A 26,010-nucleotide genomic window follows, 5' to 3' on the forward strand; every position below is an offset into this window, starting at 1 on the left:
TTCGCAATTTTCTTCTACACGTCCTGACGATAGATGAGGCACTGCCTCATTTGCCTTCGTTGACCGCACGTCACTGCTCTTTTGACAAAAAGGCTCCCGACCTATGCCATAAACGGTCTAAAAATAACTTTAACCAGTACTACATCGATATGTAGCGTCTTAACGGTCGGCAGTCATCATCGTTAGAACATCCATGCCGTACCAATAATCTATATTTAGGTACTATTGCTGTTGAACCGACGACGATTTCGAGGCTTCTAACCATTCCATATCGTATATATCAACTATATCTCGTGAAAATCTTCCGTAAGCTTATACTACATGGTTTTTCGAAAATACTAACCCAATTACGATATATTTATACAGGGTAACAAAAAAAATTGTTTTTTCAAAAATCATGATATGTGAGATCGATTCAGGGGTATATCAATGGCGCTGAGTCCGAAAATCGCTTTACTTTTGCTCTATTTTTTGAGAGATTGCCTCTTCCTACATATGCTATGTGTGTGGTAATGTTAACTCGCACTGGAGGAGGTGAATACGGGTTTAGATTAGTTTATATCAGTGGTTCCCAAACTTTTTCGCTGTCAGGGCCAAATTTAGAATTTCAGAGCACGGTCGGGGCCGCACGAATACCAGAGAAATTACACGGACCCAAATGTCATCAAAATACGAAAATTGGCATTGTTCCGATCAATCACTTGACGCTACTGACCATTGTTATGCTTATTATGTTGCTGCGCTCCCATTGTTCAGAACAGTCGACCTTTGGAGGCTATTTCGAAGTAGTGTTATTGCCCTGGCGAGATTCCAATTTGCATTTTTGGAATCAGTGCGAAGCTAGTTTTCGATAAAGACCGGACCTATCAAATTTTGCAGACGCTTCGGTCGTGATCGAGCTACAGGACTACCTATTATGCTGCTTTCGGGGCGATTTAGTTGGTCAGGTTTTATCGCCTGGACGTGCAAAGCGCGAAAATTTTCTGTAATTCATGATTGAATCGGTCAATATGATCAGGAATTGCATATAATGCTATCAATTTTTATCCTCTCTCTGCTCACGTAATCAGTTTTACAGGTAGGGCCGAGGAAAGTGTGTTTGTAAAGGTAGGGCCCTCCATAATAATTAAACATCTTCGAACGTATATAATCGTTGGCAGGAAGGAAACAGCACTTCGTCAGCCCCCCCAGTAGTGAGGCTAAGGAACTTTGTTGCCGCCCCTCAGGCTATTTAGAATGTAAACACTCTCATAATATAATTAACGTCGGACTATGCCCGGTCCATGCTTCCGAGAAATAAATAACATTCATTATACGTGTGATGATACTTTCCTTAGATATTCTATTATGTGTATTTAGGACTAATATTCTAATATGTGTATATAGGACTAATGCGACTACTTTGAAAACGCGTACTGAGCTGTTTTTGGGAATATGAATTCTCGCTTGTTCTTATGCGAATTTAGAACTTTGTATTTTCGCGTATCAATAATTAATTAATGTTCATTTATTTCGAAAAAAGAGCATAATATGTCAGTAATAGCGTTAACGTCACAATCAGATAATACTCATCAACATGTCGAAGTGGCCTTTGTTGGATTTGAACTAAGTATTGCGTAAACTTGACATACTAAGCTGTTTTGTGACTTTCCTAAATAATATGAGAGTATCTTTTCCAGCTTTCAGAACTTGGACAATCGTGTCAGGACTATATCGCAACACCGCAGTATGTGTGCGTACAAAACGATACACAGTTATTTTTAGTGCCATCCGTACGACTTATGTTCAACTTGCAGTGCAACTGATGATTTAAAGACGGTAATATATTTTTCGAGTGTGACAATGGCACTCGTAAAGGTTATACAAACATTACCTTAAACTACTATTTACTTCATTGCAGAATTGATCGAAGTTACGATTGCAGCTGAAAAGAGTAAAGAGGTGGAAGCTAGTGATGATGACCTAACAATTACTGCTTGGGGCTGTCTATCCTTATTAAGGTACTTGGTAAGAACGTGGTAAAGCCATTGAACAGCAATTTTACACTCGCGGTTTTATTGTTATATATTAAAATTATACATACATTTCGCGCGATCAACTACGCATGATTTTATGTGAATTTCACCGATGGTGTCCGAGTTCTATGTGACATAAGTACAATTTCAGCATCGGTATTTGCAATAAAGCCTAAAAATTAGAGTTGCACCTTTTCGCGATTTATGCAGCTATTCGCGCAGATTTGCCGCATTTGCTATATCTGAAGTAGAATTTCAGCGTCGCTATTCACTATAAGCCGAGAAATGCACCTTCGCGCAATTTATATAGACAGACGCATTAACTTTGCTGCATCTGAAGTAGAATTTCAGCGTCGCTATTTGTTATAAGCCGAGAAATGTAAATTCCCGCAATTTTTACAGGCTCACACACTTTGCTGCGTCTGAAGTAAAATTTCAGCGTCGTTGTTTGCTATAAGCCGGGAAATTAGAGTCGCTGCTTCGCGCAATTTTTACAGGCAGTCTCACACACTTTGCTGCATCTGAGCTTCATACTAATACATGCATAATTTTTGCATGACGAGAAAACGGGTAATTAAATCATCAATAAACGCCGGAGGCGAGTCATTTAAACCTTGTTGCTAGATAATACCGCTTTCGGCTACAACAAAGTTGCTACAAAAATGGAAGCCCTAATGATCATGCAGAGAGTTCAACATGAATTTGTAATCCATGATGCTTGTAGTACCGACCATGATGTTATCCATGATGTATGTAATGTCACACACCTCGTTTACGCGAATACTTGGTATCTATGAACAATCGTGAAGTATACTGGATGTGCAATGTCTTGTTATTTTCATGGAAACATGGAGGTGTAACATGTTTGAATATTGTTCATTGGTTTGTCGATTCAGAGTTGATATCCGGATCCGGGTCCTAGTTTAAGTTTTAGAAAATACGATACCGACATCCCGACATCTTTCGAAAACAAAACCGTGGTCAATGCTTAAGAGACCATTTTTACTATTTTTCATCGCCATAAGTCATTCTGGACCGCGAAAACGCATTGTACGATATAGATGAAACTTATGCAAATCCTAGGATACTCATTTTCAAAGTAGCTTTTATAACACATTTTACACAATCAAATACACATGTGCAGTTTATTAATAACGAACAAGCACATTTACTAATCGTTCAGAACAAGGCATAGAGCTTCTTTGAGATCTTGACACACTTTTTTGATATCAGAATCCCTTTTTTGATTTGCGATGTAAAAGCAATAACAGTTTCGCATACATGAGCATATGATTACGAATAAACCGATATTGAAGTCTTCTGAGAGCATCGTCATTATTCTCTAGTCCACGCAATTTCCTTCTTAGTACGTTATGTCTTACAACAGAGCATTTGAATTGCTATTTGAAAGTATCTAACAACCGTGAACTAATTCTTCAAGTTTGTTCATTGTGGCGTAACGACCATTTTTACGAATCCATAACTGTATCATTTGATATCGTTGCTCGGTTAAGTTATAGCAATCCATGTATTGACATTCGGTAATTTCATTGTCAGATAGCTCAAGTTTTTCGCGTGCAAACCTATACCAGTTCATCAGGTCAATTCGATGCATTATTACGTATATATCATTAGCAGTAATCTTTGACATATTCAATCTACAGCGTACAGCGAATAATCATGTAATAAATATTATACGTTATATATTGCCTTGCACTTGCTTCAACTGCAATAACAAAGGCGATCAACGCAATGTTGACGTAATCATATCTCAGCGTTACTGGAACTATTTCATTTATTTTGTGTGGAACCGTAACTGCGGCACCCAAAACCGCAATCAATAAACGGTATCATAATCGAATATTTACCTTGTGGAGTGTGTCACAATCCTTCCTCAGCGAAGCGTCCTGCGCTACTATTTCTTCAATATTGAACCTCTGTTCTCGCACACCCCATGTTCTCATACACACCCCTATAGCTCCTAAATATATCTCCATTCATCTATTCAGAGCAATAAACACATTTACACGGCGATTTTACATTCGAAATATACGATAATATCTCATTAATTACCATTTTGCGTAGTGTAAACATTGAAAGTCTGAGATTCAATACCCTTTCTTCGTTGATAAACATACACTAGTCGCTTGATTCTCTTTTAATCCACGGGTGCGTTCTTTGGCAGTCACGTTCGCCATCAACGCGAAATTTTAATAAAAAATAAAAAAGAGCGAAAAATTACATTTTATCTCGGAACGCAACAAGAAAAATCGTATGAACTTGTAAACTACTTATTTATGACATAATAATAATTCTACTTGTACACTTATTCACATTTTATAACACTTTTAGTAATACTTAACGGTTTCAGTTTTAAATAAAACTCGGAATATAAACTAATCGAAAAATTCGGTAACCAATTTCGCGTAGGCTATGCATACAGATGAGGGAAGTTACATCAACGCGTGTTAACTAAGATATGTGATTTTAATAGCTAGTGCACTGATGCTTTTCCGACAGTGAATTAAATCTATAACCTATGTCTATGCTATAATTTATCTCCTAAAACGCTATGCCACTGCGGGCTATAACATTTCAGATCACTGACATCACAGACGCTAGCGTTCAAGGCTACATCTTTGACCTTGAAAGTTGGTACGCGGTTATAGGACATTATAAAAATGCACCATACCAAATCCCATCAGACATTTCATGATGGAACAACTTTAAAACTAACGCGGCTCTACATCGACTTTTTGCGTACATCTGTTTTGCGGGAGCGTATAGCACGTACCCATACATAACCAACTTTAATAACGGAATTACCATGCATTGAATCCCAACTCTAAACTTGATACGTAGTTGTAGGGCATTATGGCTATGCACCATGCTAAATTTCATCACACATCTAATGATGGAACACCTTTGAAACTATCGCAGTCGAATACCGACTTTTACGCATATCTGTTTTTCGTGAACATAGCATATACCCATACATAGTCAATTTTAATAACAGAATTAGCATGCTAAACATTAAATTCTCACCTTGAACGTTGGTACGCAGTTGTAGGACATAATAACAATGCACCATACCAAATTTCGTCAGACATTTCATGATGTAACACCTTCAAAACCAACGCAGTTCTATACAGACTTTTGGCTAAATCTGTTTTTCCGTAGCGTAGCACGTACCTAAACATAGTCAATTTTATTAACGGAATTACCATGTTAATATTCGACTCCCTACCTTGAAACTCGGTACGCAGTTGTAAGACATTATGACAATGCACCATGTCAAATTTTGCAAGTACTTTATCTTTACACGACGTTTTTTGTAAAATGAATACTAATTTTATTGAAAAAATAAAAAATAAAAAAGAGCGAAAAATTACATTATATCCCGGAACGCAACAAGAAAAATCGTATGAATTTGTAAACTACTTGTTCATGACATAATAATAATTCTACTTGTACACTTTTTCACATTTTATAACACTTTAAGTAATACTTAACAGTTTCAGTTTTAAATAAAAGACGGAATATAAACTAATCGAAAAATTCGGTAACCAATTTCGCGTAGGCTATGCATGCATACAAATGAGGAAAGTTACATCAACGCGTGTTAAAGTAGCTGTATCGAGTTATCGAATGATTTTCTCCTTACATCAAAACAACTAGAATGTATAACTAAATTAAAAAACGTATCTAAATGAGCTCCAGGGCATTGTGATTATGCTGCATACCAAATTTCATCACACATTTCATGATGGAACAACTTTAAAACTAACGCAGTTCTATAGCAACTTTTGCCTAAATCTGTTTTCGGTAGCGTGTACATATACATAGTCAGATTTAATAACAGAATTATCATGCTAATATGTGACTCCTCACCTTGAAACTTGGTACGTAGTTGTAGGACATTGTGATTATGCAGCATACCAAATTTCCTCACGCATTTCATAATGGAACAACTTTAAAACTAACGCGGTTCTACATCGACTTTTTGCATACATCTGTTTTGCGTGGGGGCGTATAGCACGTACCTATACATAGTTAACTTTAACAACGGAATTACCATGCTTAACATTGAATCCCAACTCGAAACTTGATACGTAGTTGTAGAACATTATGGCAATGCACCATGCTAAATTTCATCACACATCTAATGAAGGAACACCTTTAAAACTAACGCAGTCGAATACCGACTTTTACGCATATCTGTTTTGCGTGAACATAGCATATACCTATACATAGTCAATTTTAATAGCAGAATTACCGTGTTAAACATTGAATTCCCACCTTGAAAGTTGGTACGCGGTTATAGGAGATTATAACAATGCACCATACCAAATCCCATCACACATTTCATGATGGAACAACTTTAAAACTAACGCGGCTCTACATCGACTTTTTGCGTACATCTGTTTTGTGGGAGCGTATAGCACGTAGCCTACCCATACATAGCCAACTTTAATAACGGAATTACCATGCTTAACATTGAATCCCGACTCGAAACTTGATACGTAGTTATAGGACATTATGGCAATTCACCATGCTAAATTTCATCACACATCTAATGATGGAACACCTTTGAAACTATCGCAGTCGAATACCAACTTTTACGCATATCTGTTTTTCGTGAACATAGCATATACCCATACATAGTCAATTTTAATAACAGAATTAGCATGCTAAACATTAAATTCTCACCTTGAACGTTGATACGCGGTTGTAGGACATAATAACAATGCACCATACCAAATTTCGTCAGACATTTCATGATGTAACACCTTTAAAACTAGCGCAGTTCTATACCAACTTCGCGTGAATCTGTTTGCGGGAGCGTAGCACGTACCTATGCGTGATCAACTTTAGTGATGGAATTACATATGTAATTAAGTTTCAACACTTTTACAATGATTCGTCTTGCTTCCTATAACATCCCACTCGAGAAAATGCGTCGTAGGATATAGATGAAACTAGCACAACTCATCAAGACCGCTGAAAACAGTACATTTCAACATTTAGTAGCAGTAAATTTCTAGTAAAGTACAAGACGTGATGATTTCCGAGTGAGTTAAAAAGTAAGTATTGCAGGTATAGTTTACCTGAAAACCGAATACTCTGAAATAGAAGTAGATGCAGTGTAAATAGTTAATCACTTGATTAAGTTTAGTGCAAGCAGATAAAACCTATACTTGAGTAGTACAAAATGCACGAGTACTTCGCTATCGCCTCCCTCCACGTAATAAGTGTCTACGGTTTAAGACTGCTTTTACCGATACTCGTCGGTTTCAGTTTTAGATAGAATTCGGAAACCAAATAATTTCATAAACATAAGCTAATTTAATGAATTTACTCGAATGTACTATGCCGCGCTGATAAGATTAATTACAATATACTTATCATGTTACAGCGATTTTTCTAGCGTAGAAAATCTTTAAAATGTAGTAAGCAGGCCAAATGAAGATATTCGTTGAGCTGAATAAACATAAAAAATACTCTAGACTACTTTATCGGTACTTTACAGTTACAGTTTTAGATAAAATTTGTCCCTTTCACCTATAATTACACCTCCTCGCTATCTAAACATGTTTAGAATATATTATTTGCGATGATACGAACCCGTGAAGTACTCAAGTTGCTTTTCGTAGGATATAGATGGAACTGACAACACTCACCAAGACCAGTGATCCACTGAAAAAAGTAAATTGTAGCAGTAAAGTCCCACTAAAGTACAAGAAGTAATGATTTCCCAGTTAGTTAAAAAGTAAGTATTGAGGTATAGTTTGGTCGAAAAAGCGAAAAACTCTGAAATAGAAGTAGATGCAGTGTAAATAGGTAATCACTTCATTAAGTATAGCGCAAGCAGGCCAAACCTATACTTAAGTACTGCAAATGTACAAGTACTTCGTTATGTTCTCCTTCCACGTAAAAAGTGACTAGGTTTTAGAGTACTTTATCGGTACTCGACAGTTTCAGTGTTAGATAAAATTTGGTAAGACTTTAAATTTTAAAGTAGTTTGAGCTTACGTTTGTATCACCTTGACAAGTAACATTATCAGACATGAAAATGATACTATCACCGAATATAGAAGTTAACACGCGTCAATGTGTTTCAGAATTCACGAGAAATTGCTTACTAAGAGAAGTATATTGTTGTATACACAATAGTGGAGAGAATATTTAAAATGTAGTAAGCAGGCCGATGGGTATTCGTTTAGTTGTATAGGCATAAAAAACATTCCCGCGCGCGTCTTAGTATTAGGTGGTAGGGTTAGGAAGTGTTTTGTTTAAGAGCGCGCGGGAATGTTTTTTATGCCTATACAACTAAACGAATACCCATCGGCCTGCTTACTACATTTTAAATATTCTCTCCACTATTGTGTATACAACAATATACTTCTCTTAGTAAGCAATTTCTCGTGAATTCCGAAACACATTGACGCGTGTTAACTTCTATATTCGGTGATAGTATCATTTTCATGTCTGATAATGTTACTTGTCAAGGTGATACAAACGTAAGCTCAAACTACTTTAAAATTTAAAGTCTTACCAAATTTTATCTAACACTGAAACTGTCGAGTACCGATAAAGTACTCTAAAACCTAGTCACTTTTTACGTGGAAGGAGAACATAACGAAGTACTTGTACATTTGCAGTACTTAAGTATAGGTTTGGCCTGCTTGCGCTATACTTAATGAAGTGATTACCTATTTACACTGCATCTACTTCTATTTCAGAGTTTTTCGCTTTTTCGACCAAACTATACCTCAATACTTACTTTTTAACTAACTGGGAAATCATTACTTCTTGTACTTTAGTGGGACTTTACTGCTACAATTTACTTTTTTCAGTGGATCACTGGTCTTGTCAGTTCCATCTATATCCTACGAAAAGCAACTTGAGTACTTCACGGGTTCGTATCATCGCAAATAATATATTCTAAACATGTTTAGATAGCGAGGAGGTGTAATTATAGGTGAAAGGGACAAATTTTATCTAAAACTGTAACTGTAAAGTACCGATAAAGTAGTCTAGAGTATTTTTTATGTTTATTCAGCTCAACGAATATCTTCATTTGGCCTGCTTACTACATTTTAAAGATTTTCTACCCTAGAAAAATCGCTGTAACATGATAAGTATATTGTAATTAATCTTATCAGCGCGGCATAGTACATTCGAGTAAATTCATTAAATTAGCTTATGTTTATGAAATTATTTGGTTTCCGAATTCTATCTAAAACTGAAACCGACGAGTATCGGTAAAAGCAGTCTTAAACCGTAGACACTTATTACGTGGAGGGAGGCGATAGCGAAGTACTCGTGCATTTTGTACTACTCAAGTATAGGTTTTATCTGCTTGCACTAAACTTAATCAAGTGATTAACTATTTACACTGCATCTACTTCTATTTCAGAGTATTCGGTTTTCAGGTAAACTATACCTGCAATACTTACTTTTTAACTCACTCGGAAATCATCACGTCTTGTACTTTACTAGAAATTTACTGCTACTAAATGTTGAAATGTACTGTTTTCAGCGGTCTTGATGAGTTGTGCTAGTTTCATCTATATCCTACGACGCATTTTCTCGAGTGGGATGTTATAGGAAGCAAGACGAATCATTGTAAAAGTGTTGAAACTTAATTACATATGTAATTCCATCACTAAAGTTGATCACGCATAGGTACGTGCTACGCTCCCGCAAACAGATTCACGCGAAGTTGGTATAGAACTGCGCTAGTTTTAAAGGTGTTACATCATGAAATGTCTGACGAAATTTGGTATGGTGCATTGTTATTATGTCCTACAACCGCGTATCAACGTTCAAGGTGAGAATTTAATGTTTAGCATGCTAATTCTGTTATTAAAATTGACTATGTATGGGTATATGCTATGTTCACGAAAAACAGATATGCGTAAAAGTTGGTATTCGACTGCGATAGTTTCAAAGGTGTTCCATCATTAGATGTGTGATGAAATTTAGCATGGTGAATTGCCATAATGTCCTATAACTACGTATCAAGTTTCGAGTCGGGATTCAATGTTAAGCATGGTAATTCCGTTATTAAAGTTGGCTATGTATGGGTAGGCTACGTGCTATACGCTCCCACAAAACAGATGTACGCAAAAAGTCGATGTAGAGCCGCGTTAGTTTTAAAGTTGTTCCATCATGAAATGTGTGATGGGATTTGGTATGGTGCATTGTTATAATCTCCTATAACCGCGTACCAACTTTCAAGGTGGGAATTCAATGTTTAACACGGTAATTCTGCTATTAAAATTGACTATGTATAGGTATATGCTATGTTCACGCAAAACAGATATGCGTAAAAGTCGGTATTCGACTGCGTTAGTTTTAAAGGTGTTCCTTCATTAGATGTGTGATGAAATTTAGCATGGTGCATTGCCATAATGTTCTACAACTACGTATCAAGTTTCGAGATGGGATTCAATGTTAAGCATGGTAATTCCGTTGTTAAAGTTAACTATGTATAGGTACGTGCTATACGCCCCCACGCAAAACAGATGTATGCAAAAAGTCGATGTAGAACCGCGTTAGTTTTAAAGTTGTTCCATTATGAAATGCGTGAGGAAATTTGGTATGCTGCATAATCACAATGTCCTACAACTACGTACCAAGTTTCAAGGTGAGGAGTCACATATTAGCATGATAATTCTGTTATTAAATCTGACTATGTATATGTACACGCTACCGAAAACAGATTTAGGCAAAAGTTGCTATAGAACTGCGTTAGTTTTAAAGTTGTTCCATCATGAAATGTGTGATGAAATTTGGTATGCAGCATAATCACAATGCCCTGGAGCTCATTTAGATACGTTTTTTAATTTAGTTATACATTCTAGTTGTTTTGATGTAAGGAGAAAATCATTCGATAACTCGATACAGCTACTTTAACACGCGTTGATGTAACTTTCCTCATTTGTATGCATGCATAGCCTACGCGAAATTGGTTACCGAATTTTTCGATTAGTTTATATTCCGTCTTTTATTTAAAACTGAAACTGTTAAGTATTACTTAAAGTGTTATAAAATGTGAAAAAGTGTACAAGTAGAATTATTATTATGTCATGAACAAGTAGTTTACAAATTCATACGATTTTTCTTGTTGCGTTCCGGGATATAATGTAATTTTTCGCTCTTTTTTATTTTTTATTTTTTCAATAAAATTAGTATTCATTTTACAAAAAACGTCGTGTAAAGATAAAGTACTTGCAAAATTTGACATGGTGCATTGTCATAATGTCTTACAACTGCGTACCGAGTTTCAAGGTAGGGAGTCGAATATTAACATGGTAATTCCGTTAATAAAATTGACTATGTTTAGGTACGTGCTACGCTACGGAAAAACAGATTTAGCCAAAAGTCTGTATAGAACTGCGTTGGTTTTGAAGGTGTTACATCATGAAATGTCTGACGAAATTTGGTATGGTGCATTGTTATTATGTCCTACAACTGCGTACCAACGTTCAAGGTGAGAATTTAATGTTTAGCATGCTAATTCTGTTATTAAAATTGACTATGTATGGGTATATGCTATGTTCACGAAAAACAGATATGCGTAAAAGTCGGTATTCGACTGCGATAGTTTCAAAGGTGTTCCATCATTAGATGTGTGATGAAATTTAGCATGGTGCATAGCCATAATGCCCTACAACTACGTATCAAGTTTAGAGTTGGGATTCAATGCATGGTAATTCCGTTATTAAAGTTGGTTATGTATGGGTACGTGCTATACGCTCCCGCAAAACAGATGTACGCAAAAAGTCGATGTAGAGCCGCGTTAGTTTTAAAGTTGTTCCATCATGAAATGTCTGATGGGATTTGGTATGGTGCATTTTTATAATGTCCTATAACCGCGTACCAACTTTCAAGGTCAAAGATGTAGCCTTGAACGCTAGCGTCTGTGATGTCAGTGATCTGAAATGTTATAGCCCGCAGTGGCATAGCGTTTTAGGAGATAAATTATAGCATAGACATAGGTTATAGATTTAATTCACTGTCGGAAAAGCATCAGTGCACTAGCTATTAAAATCACATATCTTAGTTAACACGCGTTGATGTAACTTCCCTCATCTGTATGCATAGCCTACGCGAAATTGGTTACCGAATTTTTCGATTAGTTTATATTCCGAGTTTTATTTAAAACTGAAACCGTTAAGTATTACTAAAAGTGTTATAAAATGTGAATAAGTGTACAAGTAGAATTATTATTATGTCATAAATAAGTAGTTTACAAGTTCATACGATTTTTCTTGTTGCGTTCCGAGATAAAATGTAATTTTTCGCTCTTTTTTTATTTTTTATTAAAATTTCGCGTTGATGGCGAACGTGACTGCCAAAGAACGCACCCGTGGATTAAAAGAGAATCAAGCGACTAGTGTATGTTTATCAACGAAGAAAGGGTATTGAATCTCAGACTTTCAATGTTTAGACTACGCAAAATGGTAATTAATGAGATATTATCGTATATTTCGAATATAAAATCGCCGTGTAAATGTGTTTATTGCTCTGAATAGATGAATGGAGATATATTTAGGAGCTATAGGGGTGTGTATGAGAACATGGGGTGTGCGAGAACAGAGGTTCAATATTGAAGAAATAGTAGCGCAGGACGCTTCGCTGAGGAAGGATTGTGACACACTCCACAAGGTAAATATTCGATTATGATACCGTTTATTGATTGCGGTTTTGGGTGCCGCAGTTACGGTTCCACACAAAATAAATGAAATAGTTCCAGTAACGCTGAGATATGATTACGTCAACATTGCGTTGATCGCCTTTGTTATTGCAGTTGAAGCAAGTGCAAGGCAATATATAACGTATAATATTTATTACATGATTATTCGCTGTACGCTGTAGATTGAATATGTCAAAGATTACTGCTAATGATATATACGTAATAATGCATCGAATTGACCTGATGAACTGGTATAGGTTTGCACGCGAAAAACTTGAGCTATCTGACAATGAAATTACCGAATGTCAATACATGGATTGCTATAACTTAACCGAGCAACGATATCAAATGATACAGTTATGGATTCGTAAAAATGGTCGTTACGCCACAATGAACAAACTTGAAGAATTAGTTCACAGTTGTTAGATACTTTCAAATAGCAATTCAAATGCTCTGTTGAAAGACATAACGTACTAAGAAGGAAATTGCGTGGACTAGAGAATAATGACGATGCTCTCAGAAGACTTCAATATCGGTTTATTCGTAATCATATGCTCATGTATGCGAAACTGTTATTGCTTTTACATCGCAAATCAAAAAAGGGATTCTGATATCAAAAAAGTGTGTCAAGATCTCAAAGAAGCTCTATGCCTTGTTCTGAACGATTAGTAAATGTGCTTGTTCGTTATTAATAAACTGCACATGTGTATTTGATTGTGTAAAATGTGTTATAAAAGCTACTTTGAAAATGAGTATCCTAGGATTTGCATAAGTTTCATCTATATCGTACAATGCGTTTTCGCGGTCCAGAATGACTTATGGCGATGAAAAATAGTAAAAATGGTCTCTTAAGCATTGACCACGGTTTTGTTTTCGAAAGATGTCGGGATGTCGGTATCATATTTTCTAAAACTTAAACTAGGACCCGGATCCGGATATCAACTCTGAATCGACAAACCAATGAACAATATTCAAACATGTTACACCTCCATGTTTCCATGAAAATAACAAGACATTGCACATCCAGTATACTTCACGATTGTTCATAGATACCAAGTATTCGCGTAAACGAGGTGTGTGACATTACATACATCATGGATAACATCATGGTCGGTACTACAAGCATCATGGATTACAAATTCATGTTGAACTCTCTGCATGATCATTAGGGCTTCCATTTTTGTAGCAACTTTGTTGTAGCCGAAAGCGGTATTATCTAGCAACAAGGTTTAAATGACTCGCCTCCGGCGTTTATTGATGATTTAATTACCCGTTTTCTCGTCATGCAAAAATTATGCATGTATTAGTATGAAGCTCAGATGCAGCAAAGTGTGTGAGACTGCCTGTAAAAATTGCGCGAAGCAGCGACTCTAATTTCCCGGCTTATAGCAAACAACGACGCTGAAATTTTACTTCCGACGCAGCAAAGTGTGTGAGCCTGTAAAAATTGCGGGAATTTACATTTCTCGGCTTATAACAAATAGCGACGCTGAAATTCTACTTCAGATGCAGCAAAGTTAATGCGTCTGTCTATATAAATTGCGCGAAGGTGCATTTCTCGGCTTATAGTGAATAGCGACGCTGAAATTCTACTTCAGATATAGCAAATGCGGCAAATCTGCGCGAATAGCTGCATAAATCGCGAAAAGGTGCAACTTTAATTTTTAGGCTTTATTGCAAATACCGATGCTGAAATTGTACTTATGTCACATAGAACTCGGACACCATCGGTGAAATTCACATAAAATCATGCGTAGTTGATCGCGCGAAATGTATGTATAATTTTAATATATAACAATAAAACCGCGAGTGTAAAATTGCTGTTCAATGGCTTTACCACGTTCTTACCAAGTACCTTAATAAGGATAGACAGCCCCAAGCAGTAATTGTTAGGTCATCATCACTAGCTTCCACCTCTTTACTCTTTTCAGCTGCAATCGTAACTTCGATCAATTCTGCAATGAAGTAAATAGTAGTTTAAGGTAATGTTTGTATAACCTTTACGAGTGCCATTGTCACACTCGAAAAATATATTACCGTCTTTAAATCATCAGTTGCACTGCAAGTTGAACATAAGTCGTACGGATGGCACTAAAAATAACTGTGTATCGTTTTGTACGCACACATTCTGCGGTGTTGCGATATAGTCCTGACACGATTGTCCAAGTTCTGAAAGCTGGAAAAGATACTCTCATATTATTTAGGAAAGTCACAAAACAGCTTAGTATGTCAAGTTTACGCAATACTTAGTTCAAATCCAACAAAGGCCACTTCGACATGTTGATGAGTATTATCTGATTGTGACGTTAACGCTATTACTGACATATTATGCTCTTTTTTCGAAATAAATGAACATTAATTAATTATTGATACGCGAAAATACAAAGTTCTAAATTCGCATAAGAACAAGCGAGAATTCATATTCCCAAAAACAGCTCAGTACGCGTTTTCAAAGTAGTCGCATTAGTCCTATATACACATATTAGAATATTAGTCCTAAATACACATAATAGAATATCTAAGGAAAGTATCATCACACGTATAATGAATGTTATTTATTTCTCGGAAGCATGGACCGGGCATAGTCCGACGTTAATTATATTATGAGAGTGTTTACATTCTAAATAGCCTGAGGGGCGGCAACAAAGTTCCTTAGCCTCACTACTCCCCCCCCCCCTAAAAAAATAGTAAACTTGGGTCTTGGGCTCCCATAGGGTGATAAACCTAACCCCTTGTTCGGTTTTCCCACGAAACATGTTGTACTGTTAAGTGAGCCAGCGCGAAGCGCGAAAATTGTCGATAATTCATAATAAAATCGGTCAATATGGTCGGGAATTGCATACATATTGCCATGAATTTCTTGTCCTCGCTGCTCACGTAATCAGATTTACCGGTAGAGGAGTGAGGTGTCTTGGAAACTGTAGGGCCCATTAGTATGATTCCGTAACATGTTATTTCGTGACCTCCTGTCTGCTAAATCAAAAAAAAATATAGAATCGCCCAAACAGTCTTCTAATCTAAGAGACGCACACGATTTCAAATTGGTATTTCTTCACTGGAATATAATTTTTCCCTGCGGGATGGTCTTTTTCTCGTGAGGTTATGATTGTCGAGACAGTATTTTCTACATATAACGACGTTTTCGGTCAGCATAAGGGCAGTCCTTTTCGGCCAAGGTTTTCTCGCTGCCGATCGTTCTGGCACACTTCTTGGAGTCGCCTGTTACATGGCCTACTTTATATGTCTTGGTGCGTCGTGACGCGGTAATGGCCAACGCCAATACGCCCATTTCTATAAATCTTGCGTATTTTTTTCTTGTGGGAAGAGTGCAGAAACATTCTATAATTTATGTTAATTCACGAAATAATTTTGAGCCCCGTTCGAGCTCACCCCCCCCCCTTCATTGGGGGTTTGGCGTGTGGCAGTTACAGTCCTGTCTTTACCTATATCTATAGCTACTGCTCGTTCAACTGGACGTAACGATAGCAGTCTACTCACAAATTTCCTGCAATCTTAATTAAAAACTCCCGACTCCAAGCCAAGCTAGTGTATTTTATAAATATAAATTTAATTTTTTGTCATAACTCGATTTCTTAATATTTTTGGGGGCCTCCGGGCCGCGCTTGGGAATCACTGGTTTATATAATCTCTCATCTAGTACTACCATGTGCGCTGTAGGGCAATGATAAAGTAATAGTTAGTTTTATCCTGAAAATTATCATTTAGAGACAATTTTTCCAACAGATTACGTCAATTACACATTTGAGCTACAGAAAGAGTCAAATGACACGATGGATATTGGCTCACATTTAACACGCTTTCAGACGCTTTTTAATGTTCGGTAATCTCCCTTGCTATCATTTTCAGAAATTTAAATTCATGTGAATTTCAAAAATGCCCATGTTAAAAAATGAAGGATATATAGCTAGACAGAGAAAGTGTCGTAATGACCTAGATTTGGTTTGTTACAAATGTTACGAGAACACGTTGAACATGAAATGAATAATCATGTGAAATGTCACCTAGTGCACTTAGAAGTAGGCCTACGTTGATGTGACATTGGGAGATCAAGATAAACGCCGGTCACAGCAAACGCTCCGCCAGCATTGGGCTGAAACTTCGCGCTTATCGAATCATGGTAAAGTCTGATTGATGCAATTTGTAATCCCCGTAGTTTCATCCAAGCCAAAGAGCGACCATGGTGATTGATATTATCACATGAATGAGATGTAAGGTTGGAACAGAAACAAGAAGTTATAGCCCTCAACATTGACTCTGCTTTACAGCCAATTACCCACTTCCCTGAATTTCCAGTTGTAGCTTTACGTCCCTGACAGACCTGGTTTCGAGTGATGTTACGATATGGGATGTAGTAGAAGATGACGATGGCAATAGTATATGCTGTAGAAAATGTATTAACACTGACTCCGCAACATTATCACGAACACAGAGTGAACAACGCCTTTTACTCAAGATCAGCTTATAGCAACGAAGGTCTTGACTTGTATTGAGACAACAAAAAATAAACTATGGGGATAACGTGGAAGTGCTGTTCACGAACGTTCTTCGATCAACGATAAGCATGAGCATGAAAGTTTAGTATCATTGCTTCCCCTAAAACCCGGAAAATATGAGTGAGGAACGAGGTGGAATGTTTCTCCTATAAATCAAATAATTGGAAAAGAAATATCAAAATGGCGGTGACGCTCACATTTTGACTGATTACGTATAGCTGCCTATATTGTGAATCTGTCCCCATCAAAGTCGTACAATAGGACTTTCCTGCAGATGACTTCAAGCTAATTTGAGTTAATAATAGGAGTTGCATCCAAGAACTTCACCAATGCACATCCCGATACTGATTTATTTGTACGGGAAGATTTGAATACTCATATGTAAACAAAAATATTACTTGTTTGTTTATTTCTTCTGTGTTTACAAATTGTGTTCTTTTTGTAGGTTCAGGCCTCACTTGGTTTGTGATTAACGAATTACCGCTATTTTTTGTTCACTTCAAGCACATTTATTGGTATAGGAAGCTTATTGTCACAAATTACAATAAAATAGGAGAATCCGTTAAAAATACTAATAATTGGTGTGTTTTTGTGTTCGATATGTGGAAAAGAATGGATAATTTTGTTCCACCGATCTAGTTGTGTTTTACATTTCTCACATTCTTGTGGTTTCAGCACAGAAAACATTTATTATAGGCTGTTAGGATAAAATGTAACCTAATTTGAATAAAGTTAAAAAAATATTTTAAAAAATGTCAAAATTAGGTGATATCTTGAAAAATAGAGCCAATCCGTAGAAACCAATGTCATTTCCGAGATCAGCGCCCCCGATTTAGCCTACACTAAAGTCGTTCTCACCTACCAGTGCTATACGTATTTCTAAAACAAATGTTTTTAAACAGTATTTCTAAAAAGACTGTTCAAACATGTTTCAAACAAAGTGTTTTGAAACACGATTTGTTTTAGATGCAACTCTACCAGCAGCATCGTGACAATGAGCAATGGAATTAGCATGGTCGAAAAATGCCAATTTATCTGTATGTAGAGTAGAAATGGCATTATGGTGTTTGGGACCTCTTTAAAGTTATAGTTCAAATTTTAAACTTTCGGCATCATCCACACTGTTATGACGTCAAAATGAGTGTCGCTCGATTATACCTCACTCTACGCGAAGACTCGATTCGAAATGGAATCACTCGAGTACACTCGGCCCTATGGTAAGTAGTCACAATATTCACTATGTCTTTGTATACTTGTTTCGCAAATGAAAGGATGCAAAGCGCTAGATTTCACTCTTTTCCACGTCCGATCTTTGGGCATGACACAAGCAGTAGTATCGTCGCCTACCACGCCGTTTTCCGTTCCGTTTTCCGTATTCCTGTAACATATCATGTTAATATTGTTTCCGCACGTGAACCACTTTCCCCCCTTTTCTCACCATCGCGCTTGATCATCGAGCAAAGGTGATGTAGCTATATCATCGTAGATATTCGTGTCGCTCCAGTACCAGCCTGCTTCGCTGATTCCAGTTTTATACTCCAAGCCTATTCGGAAGATGGCGTCGCACCCGCTAAATTATTGTTTCTCTTGATTTCAGAAAATATCTAGAGTCTAGCTTAGGGTTGCCATACGTCCGGAATTTCCGGGACATGTCCGGAATTTCACTACTAAAACTGCGTCCGGGAGGAATTTCCAAAATATGCCGAAATCTCCGGAATTTTGAAGGCTTGAAGTAAGCTCATAATTTTTTCGTAGCTCAACTTAAACAGTATTATTTTTGTGCAGATTTATGCTACGTGACAATTTTCTTCGCGCTTAGCCCGATTTAGTATTACATATATTGGTTTTAATGCGATCAATAATAAATAAATATATCATTTACAAAAATAAATCGAATTGTAATCGCAATTACAAGATAGCGGTATACTCATAGAGTCGGTTTAGGGTAGGCCGTATGGATGCTTTGTTCAAATATAGTGGTTCTTATCCTGGGGGTAGTTGCCTTTATTCTGGGGTGTGCGAAGATGTTGAACATAATCAGCTTCCAAAATAGGGCGTGGGAAAGTCCGGGAAAAGTCCAGGTCAAAAGGTTCCGAGTGCCAAGTCAATCTTAGTTTTATAGTTTTAACTCGAATCTTTTACAATTCACAACCCAGTCAAGTCCGAGTAAAATTCAAGGTGTTTTCAAAAACTGATGTGATGTTACAACACCACCCTCCTTCTTTATCAACCGCTGATGAAGCAATAAAATTTAGATCAATCCCCCCAAAACCATTAAAGTGTGACGAATATGTTTTGATGATCAACGTGATTCGCTTACAATCGGAAATTTCTTTCAAGGTTCATCAAAAAGTAAGGCCGTGTTTCTTAACCTCTTTAGTCCTCGTACACCTTGGGCTTTCGTGAAGCTATTCTATGCTTTATATTTATTTGCAAAATAATTTTGAGTCGTAAATACCGTTCGATTTGACCCTGCATCTCGTAACGCCTGCTTTGTCCCTTCGTACCCCCAACGGCTCCACGAACCCCTCGTTAAGAATCAAAAACATAAGATAAATAATATATTGTATCGAATATGATAATTGCTGCATATGCTAACCAACACGAATATCTGGTTTAGCGTGCGGACCTATACAATCACGCAATGACTAGTCAAACCTTCAATTTTACAATTTCACTTGATATATATCACCTTATGATACGCTCCACCGCTTGCGACACATTTTCCGACTTGATGTGGGCTAAGTATCCACCCCCATAGTCGAGGTTACAACGAACTGAAGCTTGTCCAAATGAAAGTGGATCTAGTACCGTTGTGTATCTATATCCTTCAAGAATTTCTGTAGCTGGAAGTGTGGATGGACCTATATACATTAGTATAAATTAAAGCACTCCAACAGACTACTCCTATCAAATATTACTCACACAATGCTATCACCTCCTTGGTGACAAATAAAGCAATGATAAGGCAATAAGTAGTGGCCATGCTTCGGAGCATTATCATTGAAAATGAAACGTGCCTCTGTCAAAACACGATAAAGCAGTCGTATTCTTGAGGAAAGCACTATGTGCCGCAACTGTGTCAAAAGTCTACAATTACAAACAATTCAACCTCGCTAATTTTCAGTCGAAAGTGGGTGCTATGATAGCACAGTGCTATCATATCAGGCACGAGATAAGGCAAGACTCCTTATACGAGAATCCTTACGAGCATGTATATCTAAATTGATTTCGGTTCGAAAGCGAGAATCACTGCACACTTTTCAGTCGCGACCTTAAGCTGTGGAACAGAAATCTAGCCTTCTAAATTCCAGCAACCGGCTGATAAGGACCGTGGCGTGTCGTTGCTTCAATGCCTGTAAAAATCTTGACAAAATTCATTTATTTGCTCGACGGCTACCGATTCAATAGGGCACTCACAAAATCAATTTTTAACTAAAATTTATCGCAACCACGATCGCAAGATTCGGTCATATATGCAGTGAAAGTAGTTATTCTTTTGTTCAAACTAAACTGACGTACAGTTGGACGCACATAAACAGACGCGCTGATACTTGCCGCCTTTGTGAGGGGGGTATAAACTGATGGAAGAAGTTATAAATCAAACAACATTCTGTAAGTATCAGGTTTTCCGATAAGTAATAAAATATGTTACAGGAAAACACGCCATTTGTTGTTATCACGCAGCATGTTGGTATTCCAGCTCGCATCAATTTCCAATTATACGCTATGGCAGTGGTCGGGCTCGCGAGCCATATATGGCTCTTTTGGGTATGAGATATGGCTCTTTGCCGAATATTTATTTCTGTACTGAATTGATCCATATTGCAGTGACTTTTTCGTATATTTTTATCACGGCTGGGATAATTATTCTCGTGGCAGTATCAACATGTCTTTGAACGGTAAAGATAATACCGTTCACCGGTTTAGGAGCTCGGACCCCATCTTTTCAAAATCATCATATTTAAGTTACTGTTACGCTGGCGGCCAATATCACTGGCAAATTTTATGTAGGCCTACCCAACTCGAAATCTTAAATTGTGCAATACGTTGATTCATCGAAGAGCATAGCCGACATGGCGCCTCCCATTTCAAATACACTTTGTCTTCCTTATCTACGGCTCGAAATGATTTGTTGCGGATGTGACATTCACAATTACAAGCTCGAATTACAAACAACTCCATAGCTATCCACATTATTGATTGTTAAGTATAGTTCTGTGTTTTACCGGCGATACATTGTATATGCGGGTAGCTCAACTTCATGTTACCGCCGAATACTTTGACAATTGAGAAGTGGATAAGTATTTAGATTTTCGGAATTAGTGTGAAGGTCACGTTCGATTGATATCAGTTATAATGAATTCTAAGCTACTTACGATGAATTGTGTTGTCAATGGTGAGGCTTTACCCGTCTGCGGTGCCTTAGCTCTCGTTTTGAGCTTTATTTTCGAACAATAAATACCAGTTTTTACTGAGAAAATATGGCGCACTCGAGGATTCCCATGTAGTGAGCTCGAATTAGTGCTACCATGACGTCACGAATGTTCATCTGCGACGTAACAGTTGACTGGCATGTATGGCTCTTTGGGAGTTGAGATGGAAAAACTAGAGTAAATATGGCTCTTCGGACAAAAAAGGTTCCCGACCACTGCGCTATGGTAATGTTGGAGAATTGATCTTCTACTTACGTTCTGCCCCCTGAATCCGTCCGATGAGTAATGTTTATCTTTATCTTTTTATCTTTGCATTCATAAGCCACTTGGACTCATTTAGAGTATACATACCACTGTTTCGATTACAGAGGGGGTCAGTAACGAAGTACTTCTTTTGGAGTACTCAAGTAGTTTTCCACTACTTGCAGTACTTACTCGAATAAATCTAATTTTTTGCCACTTCTACTTCGCAATCTTTTGTGATTTAATCCCTTTATGTTCCCTATTTCCAGTCTGTCAAGTAAAAGTATTCTATTCCTTCAATTCGAGAGAGAGACTGTATAATTTCGGGGTTGTTTTCACGGAGTTCCAACAGGATTTTAATTTATACAAAATTAAGTAGACATGGTATGACAGATATGTTTCACGAAAGTATCGGTGAATATAATTTAGGTAGCGGGTTGCGTGCTTCCGTTTACCCGCATCGCCATATGCCATTTTCATCACAGTAAATATGGCTCATCAAAACGTTTCGCAATCTAGCGTAGCTACTAATCCGCAGGTCATCTTGCAACAAATCTAATCCGAAAAAGTGGTATCTGCCTGTTTTAGCGTTATGCCTGTTGTCGCAGATCACCGCTGAAGCTTTCTGGGTAAAGATTCCTATTTATTTAATTTGCAATATCATTACTTTGAGTTGCTTTGAAACTTTTCGGTGCTTTGATCTGGAGAATATACATTTTCAAGTTTAAAGTCAAGTGTAGTAGGCCTATTGCATCTATTTGCGGAAAATAAATTACAGTATATGGCATTTTTACCATCCGCCCCTATATTGACGTATATAGGCCTACTAATCACCGCACTAAAGTGTTAACACCGTATCCGATACTACTTACTTCTCCGTCTTACTCTTCGTCTCCACTACGGGCCTCATATTACGGGGGAAGGCACTATGCAATGACATTTTCTGAAACGGGGTGTTCTAGTAAACAAAATATTAGAATCGCCTTTCTGTAGCGAAACTATTATTTGTATCCCATGATGCGGTGAAATGCTTATGCTGTCGAAAATTCATAGGCTACCTCCGAGATGCATCAATATGAATCAAGCTCGTTGGACATTCCGTAAAACTCAATTTGCAGCTTTTGAGATTCCATGCAATCGTAGTATGACTGTTTTCACAGCCACATGCTTACTTGAGTATATTAATTGCCAGTCAATTCTTCCTTCCACTTGAAGTAGTCTTAGGTTCATTTCCAGAGCACTAATTCTACTCGTACTTTAGTAGATTTCTGCGTCGCTACGTCTACTTCTACTTAAGTCAGTTTCTTGACCACTTTGACCATCTCTGTTCGATCGCCACTCACGATTTACGCCTTGAATCAACACAAAAGTAGCAATGTGAGGCTGACGTTCGCGTTTGGTGAGCGTAACTCAGACATTTGGAGTTTCGCGGTCGTTAACAAAACTTGGTAGGTGAATCATTGTGCTGGGAGCATCAAAAGAAACTCAGCACTAAGCGAACATCATGTCCCTCGTCAATTTCGAAAAAAAAAATTTGTTTTATTAGAAACGTTGGTTCTGATTTCGACCCACAATAACTTAACATCAAGAACGTGATAGATAGAGCCTAGAGCAGGGGTTCTCAGCCCTTTCTTGGCCGTGGCCCATTTTCCGGTTTAAAAATGTGCTGTGGCCCACCTGATATCTTAATGTCATAATCCTGTTTTGCGTGCATGGTCATGGACAGCGCCGATATGCCTATTTCTCTAAAATAGGCGCATTTTTCTCCAACTGATGATATTTAATTCTCAATCTCCCGGGATATGAAATCGCGCCAAGCGCGAACAAAATTTCAAGCTGAATAAATATCCTCCAACAAACGACCAACGAAATAATCTTGGGCGCCTTCGAGCTTCCCCAATTGGGGGTTTGGGTGCGGCAGTTACGGCCCTGGTAGATCATAAGCTTAAAACTCTTACGTAGATTATTTTCCTACGCTGCTCCATTCGCGTCGCGAAACACAATGATCAGATCCCCGCACTGTGGGATTGGGACTTTTGTGATACTATTGTGAGGAATATTTTAATCATTCTGGGCCATCATCGAACAATTCGTTGGTGAATGGGGTACTACAGAGAAGTGGAGAAAGATTTTTCAATATGCATGATGTACTTTGTATGTCTTGTACCAAAACAACTGAAGTCGCGATGACAGAATATTCAATCCAATGATACAATCAATTCCTGTGACTCTTTCATTATGTACAATGATTTCCAGGTCGGACATTTTAAACTGACTTCAAAGATTATTGCGCTCCGATAAATCCTCAATCCATTAAGATTCGTTGCAGTGGTGCAGTATACCTCCGCCAGAAGTTGCTAATAATTGGCAATTATGGCTATTTATAGCTTGCAATAATACGGCCTGCCGAAGTACATTAAATCTATACATTAATTGCACTTCATTGCGAGTTCATTGCATACCTCTTTCAACGGCGTACGACATATGACCCTGCAGGAATACCTGGTTACTTCAGCATTATCTTCCAGTTATTATACGCTTGAAATTATTTTATTTGCTGTTAGCCGTAGGTTGTCATGGCCAGTAGAAAAAGCCACCGTTTCTCCGTAACGTTTTCGATTTGCAAATGCTGACTTCATACGTGCCACTACGTCTAATCAGAGTCGGATGAAAAGCTTTATGTAGCCTACGTACAATTAGTTAATACGAATATATTTTTACCGAATAACATAAGAAATATAACTAAACTTACATTATTCTGAAATTTCTAAATAGCTCTGTGGCCCACCTCAAAATGCTCTGTGGCCCACCCTTTGAGAACCCCTGGCCTAGAGACTATACATATAGCTATAGCCACGCCGTGTTATTTTTGGCATTTCAGGTGCCAGATGCCAAAACTGCCAAAAATAAAAATTTGAAAATGCCAAAAATAAGCAATTTTTGGCATATGCCAAAAATAACACAGCCTGCCAAATAGTATATTTCTTTCATGGTGTTGTGTTAACAGGACTGCGTTACAAGCGAGAAGATCGTTTGTGAAAGGCAGGTTTCTTAATCTGGGTCCAGCCCATCCATTAGGGGTGAAAGCACAGTGAAATTGAACGGCTGACTGCATTTGGTTCACGTCATACTTTCCATTTGTCCAAAGGCAATTTTACGACCATTTTTGACCGGCTTGTTGAGCGCAAAATTTGATAAAACTGGTATCAATGAGAAGCTGCCGCAGTACTGATTATTGAAATATAAATTATATTCTGCTCATGGAACTGGAACCCCCCAAATCAACCACGATTTGTGCATTGTAATCGAGTTGAACATTGTGACGCAACAAACTGTCTGGCTATTTCTGAGCTGGATAGTCTCGTTTTGCCAGACAGTCTTGTTGCGTCAATGTTTTTAAACAAGCTAACCTTCCCAGGACTTTTCCATGCGAGTTGGTAATATTAAAGCCACTTGAAGTGACAAAAGTCCTCCGAAAATATATCGGTAGACTGAAGGAGAAATGATAGTCGGGCTACTAAATAGAATGTGTTGAGAGACAACACAGGAAACTCCTGGAAAAGGATCGGGAAGAAAATTCTTTCCGCGATGAGATCGATGGCACTGGCGAAGTGATCTCTTTTCATGATGAATGGAAGCCGGTTCGGCCCTTCAAAGATTTTGAAGCTCTGTAACAATCAGCTGTTGAGCTTGTTTGTTAGGCTTTTCTTTCTTTTTTTGCTTATTGGCACCGATTCCGATGGATACTGCACATTTTGTGGTTTCGTTTGGTATTAATAACCTATGAAATCGTTAGGTTTTTTCTTCTTATTATTGTTTGTTGGCACTGATTATACGTGGATGCTGCACATTTTGTGGTGTCTTTTGACAAACTAGCCCAAATAAAGCGTTTTTGTGACTAATTCGAGGCTAAAACTATCTATTTAGAAGGCGATGTCAAAACTGCCAAAAATAAAAATCGAAAAATGCCAAAAATAAGTTATTTTTGGCAGTTTTGGCATATGCCAAAAATAACACGGCCTGGCTATAGCCAAGCGAATTGTACTTACTCAACCAATGAATTATTGTCACCTCGAAATTAAAGAATGCATCGTAGT

At 37.6% G+C, this 26,010-nt stretch overlaps 1 protein-coding gene across 1 annotated transcript in view; it reads right to left on the minus strand.

Annotated features, from left to right (window-relative positions):
• The window catches only part of LOC145440158 (thrombomodulin-like), a 42,421-nt gene extending 21,632 nt beyond the window's left edge, over window positions 1-20,789 (minus strand). The window contains exons 1-4 of the mRNA XM_080317739.1: window positions 20,160-20,789; window positions 19,927-20,098; window positions 18,673-18,804; window positions 18,488-18,612 (exon numbers count right to left, since the gene is read on the minus strand). Of these exons, the coding sequence (XP_080173865.1) occupies window positions 18,488-18,612; window positions 18,673-18,804; window positions 19,927-20,098; window positions 20,160-20,238 (508 nt within the window). The 5' untranslated portion in view covers window positions 20,239-20,789. The remainder of the gene's footprint in view (window positions 1-18,487; window positions 18,613-18,672; window positions 18,805-19,926; window positions 20,099-20,159) is intronic.
• Window positions 20,790-26,010: the final 5,221 nt, after the last annotated feature.

The sequence above is a fragment of the Botryllus schlosseri genome, chromosome 6 (genome assembly GCF_051294905.1).
Source record: "Botryllus schlosseri isolate E-star chromosome 6, Bs_hap1, whole genome shotgun sequence".
Classification (NCBI taxonomy): Eukaryota; Metazoa; Chordata; class Ascidiacea; order Stolidobranchia; family Styelidae; genus Botryllus; species Botryllus schlosseri.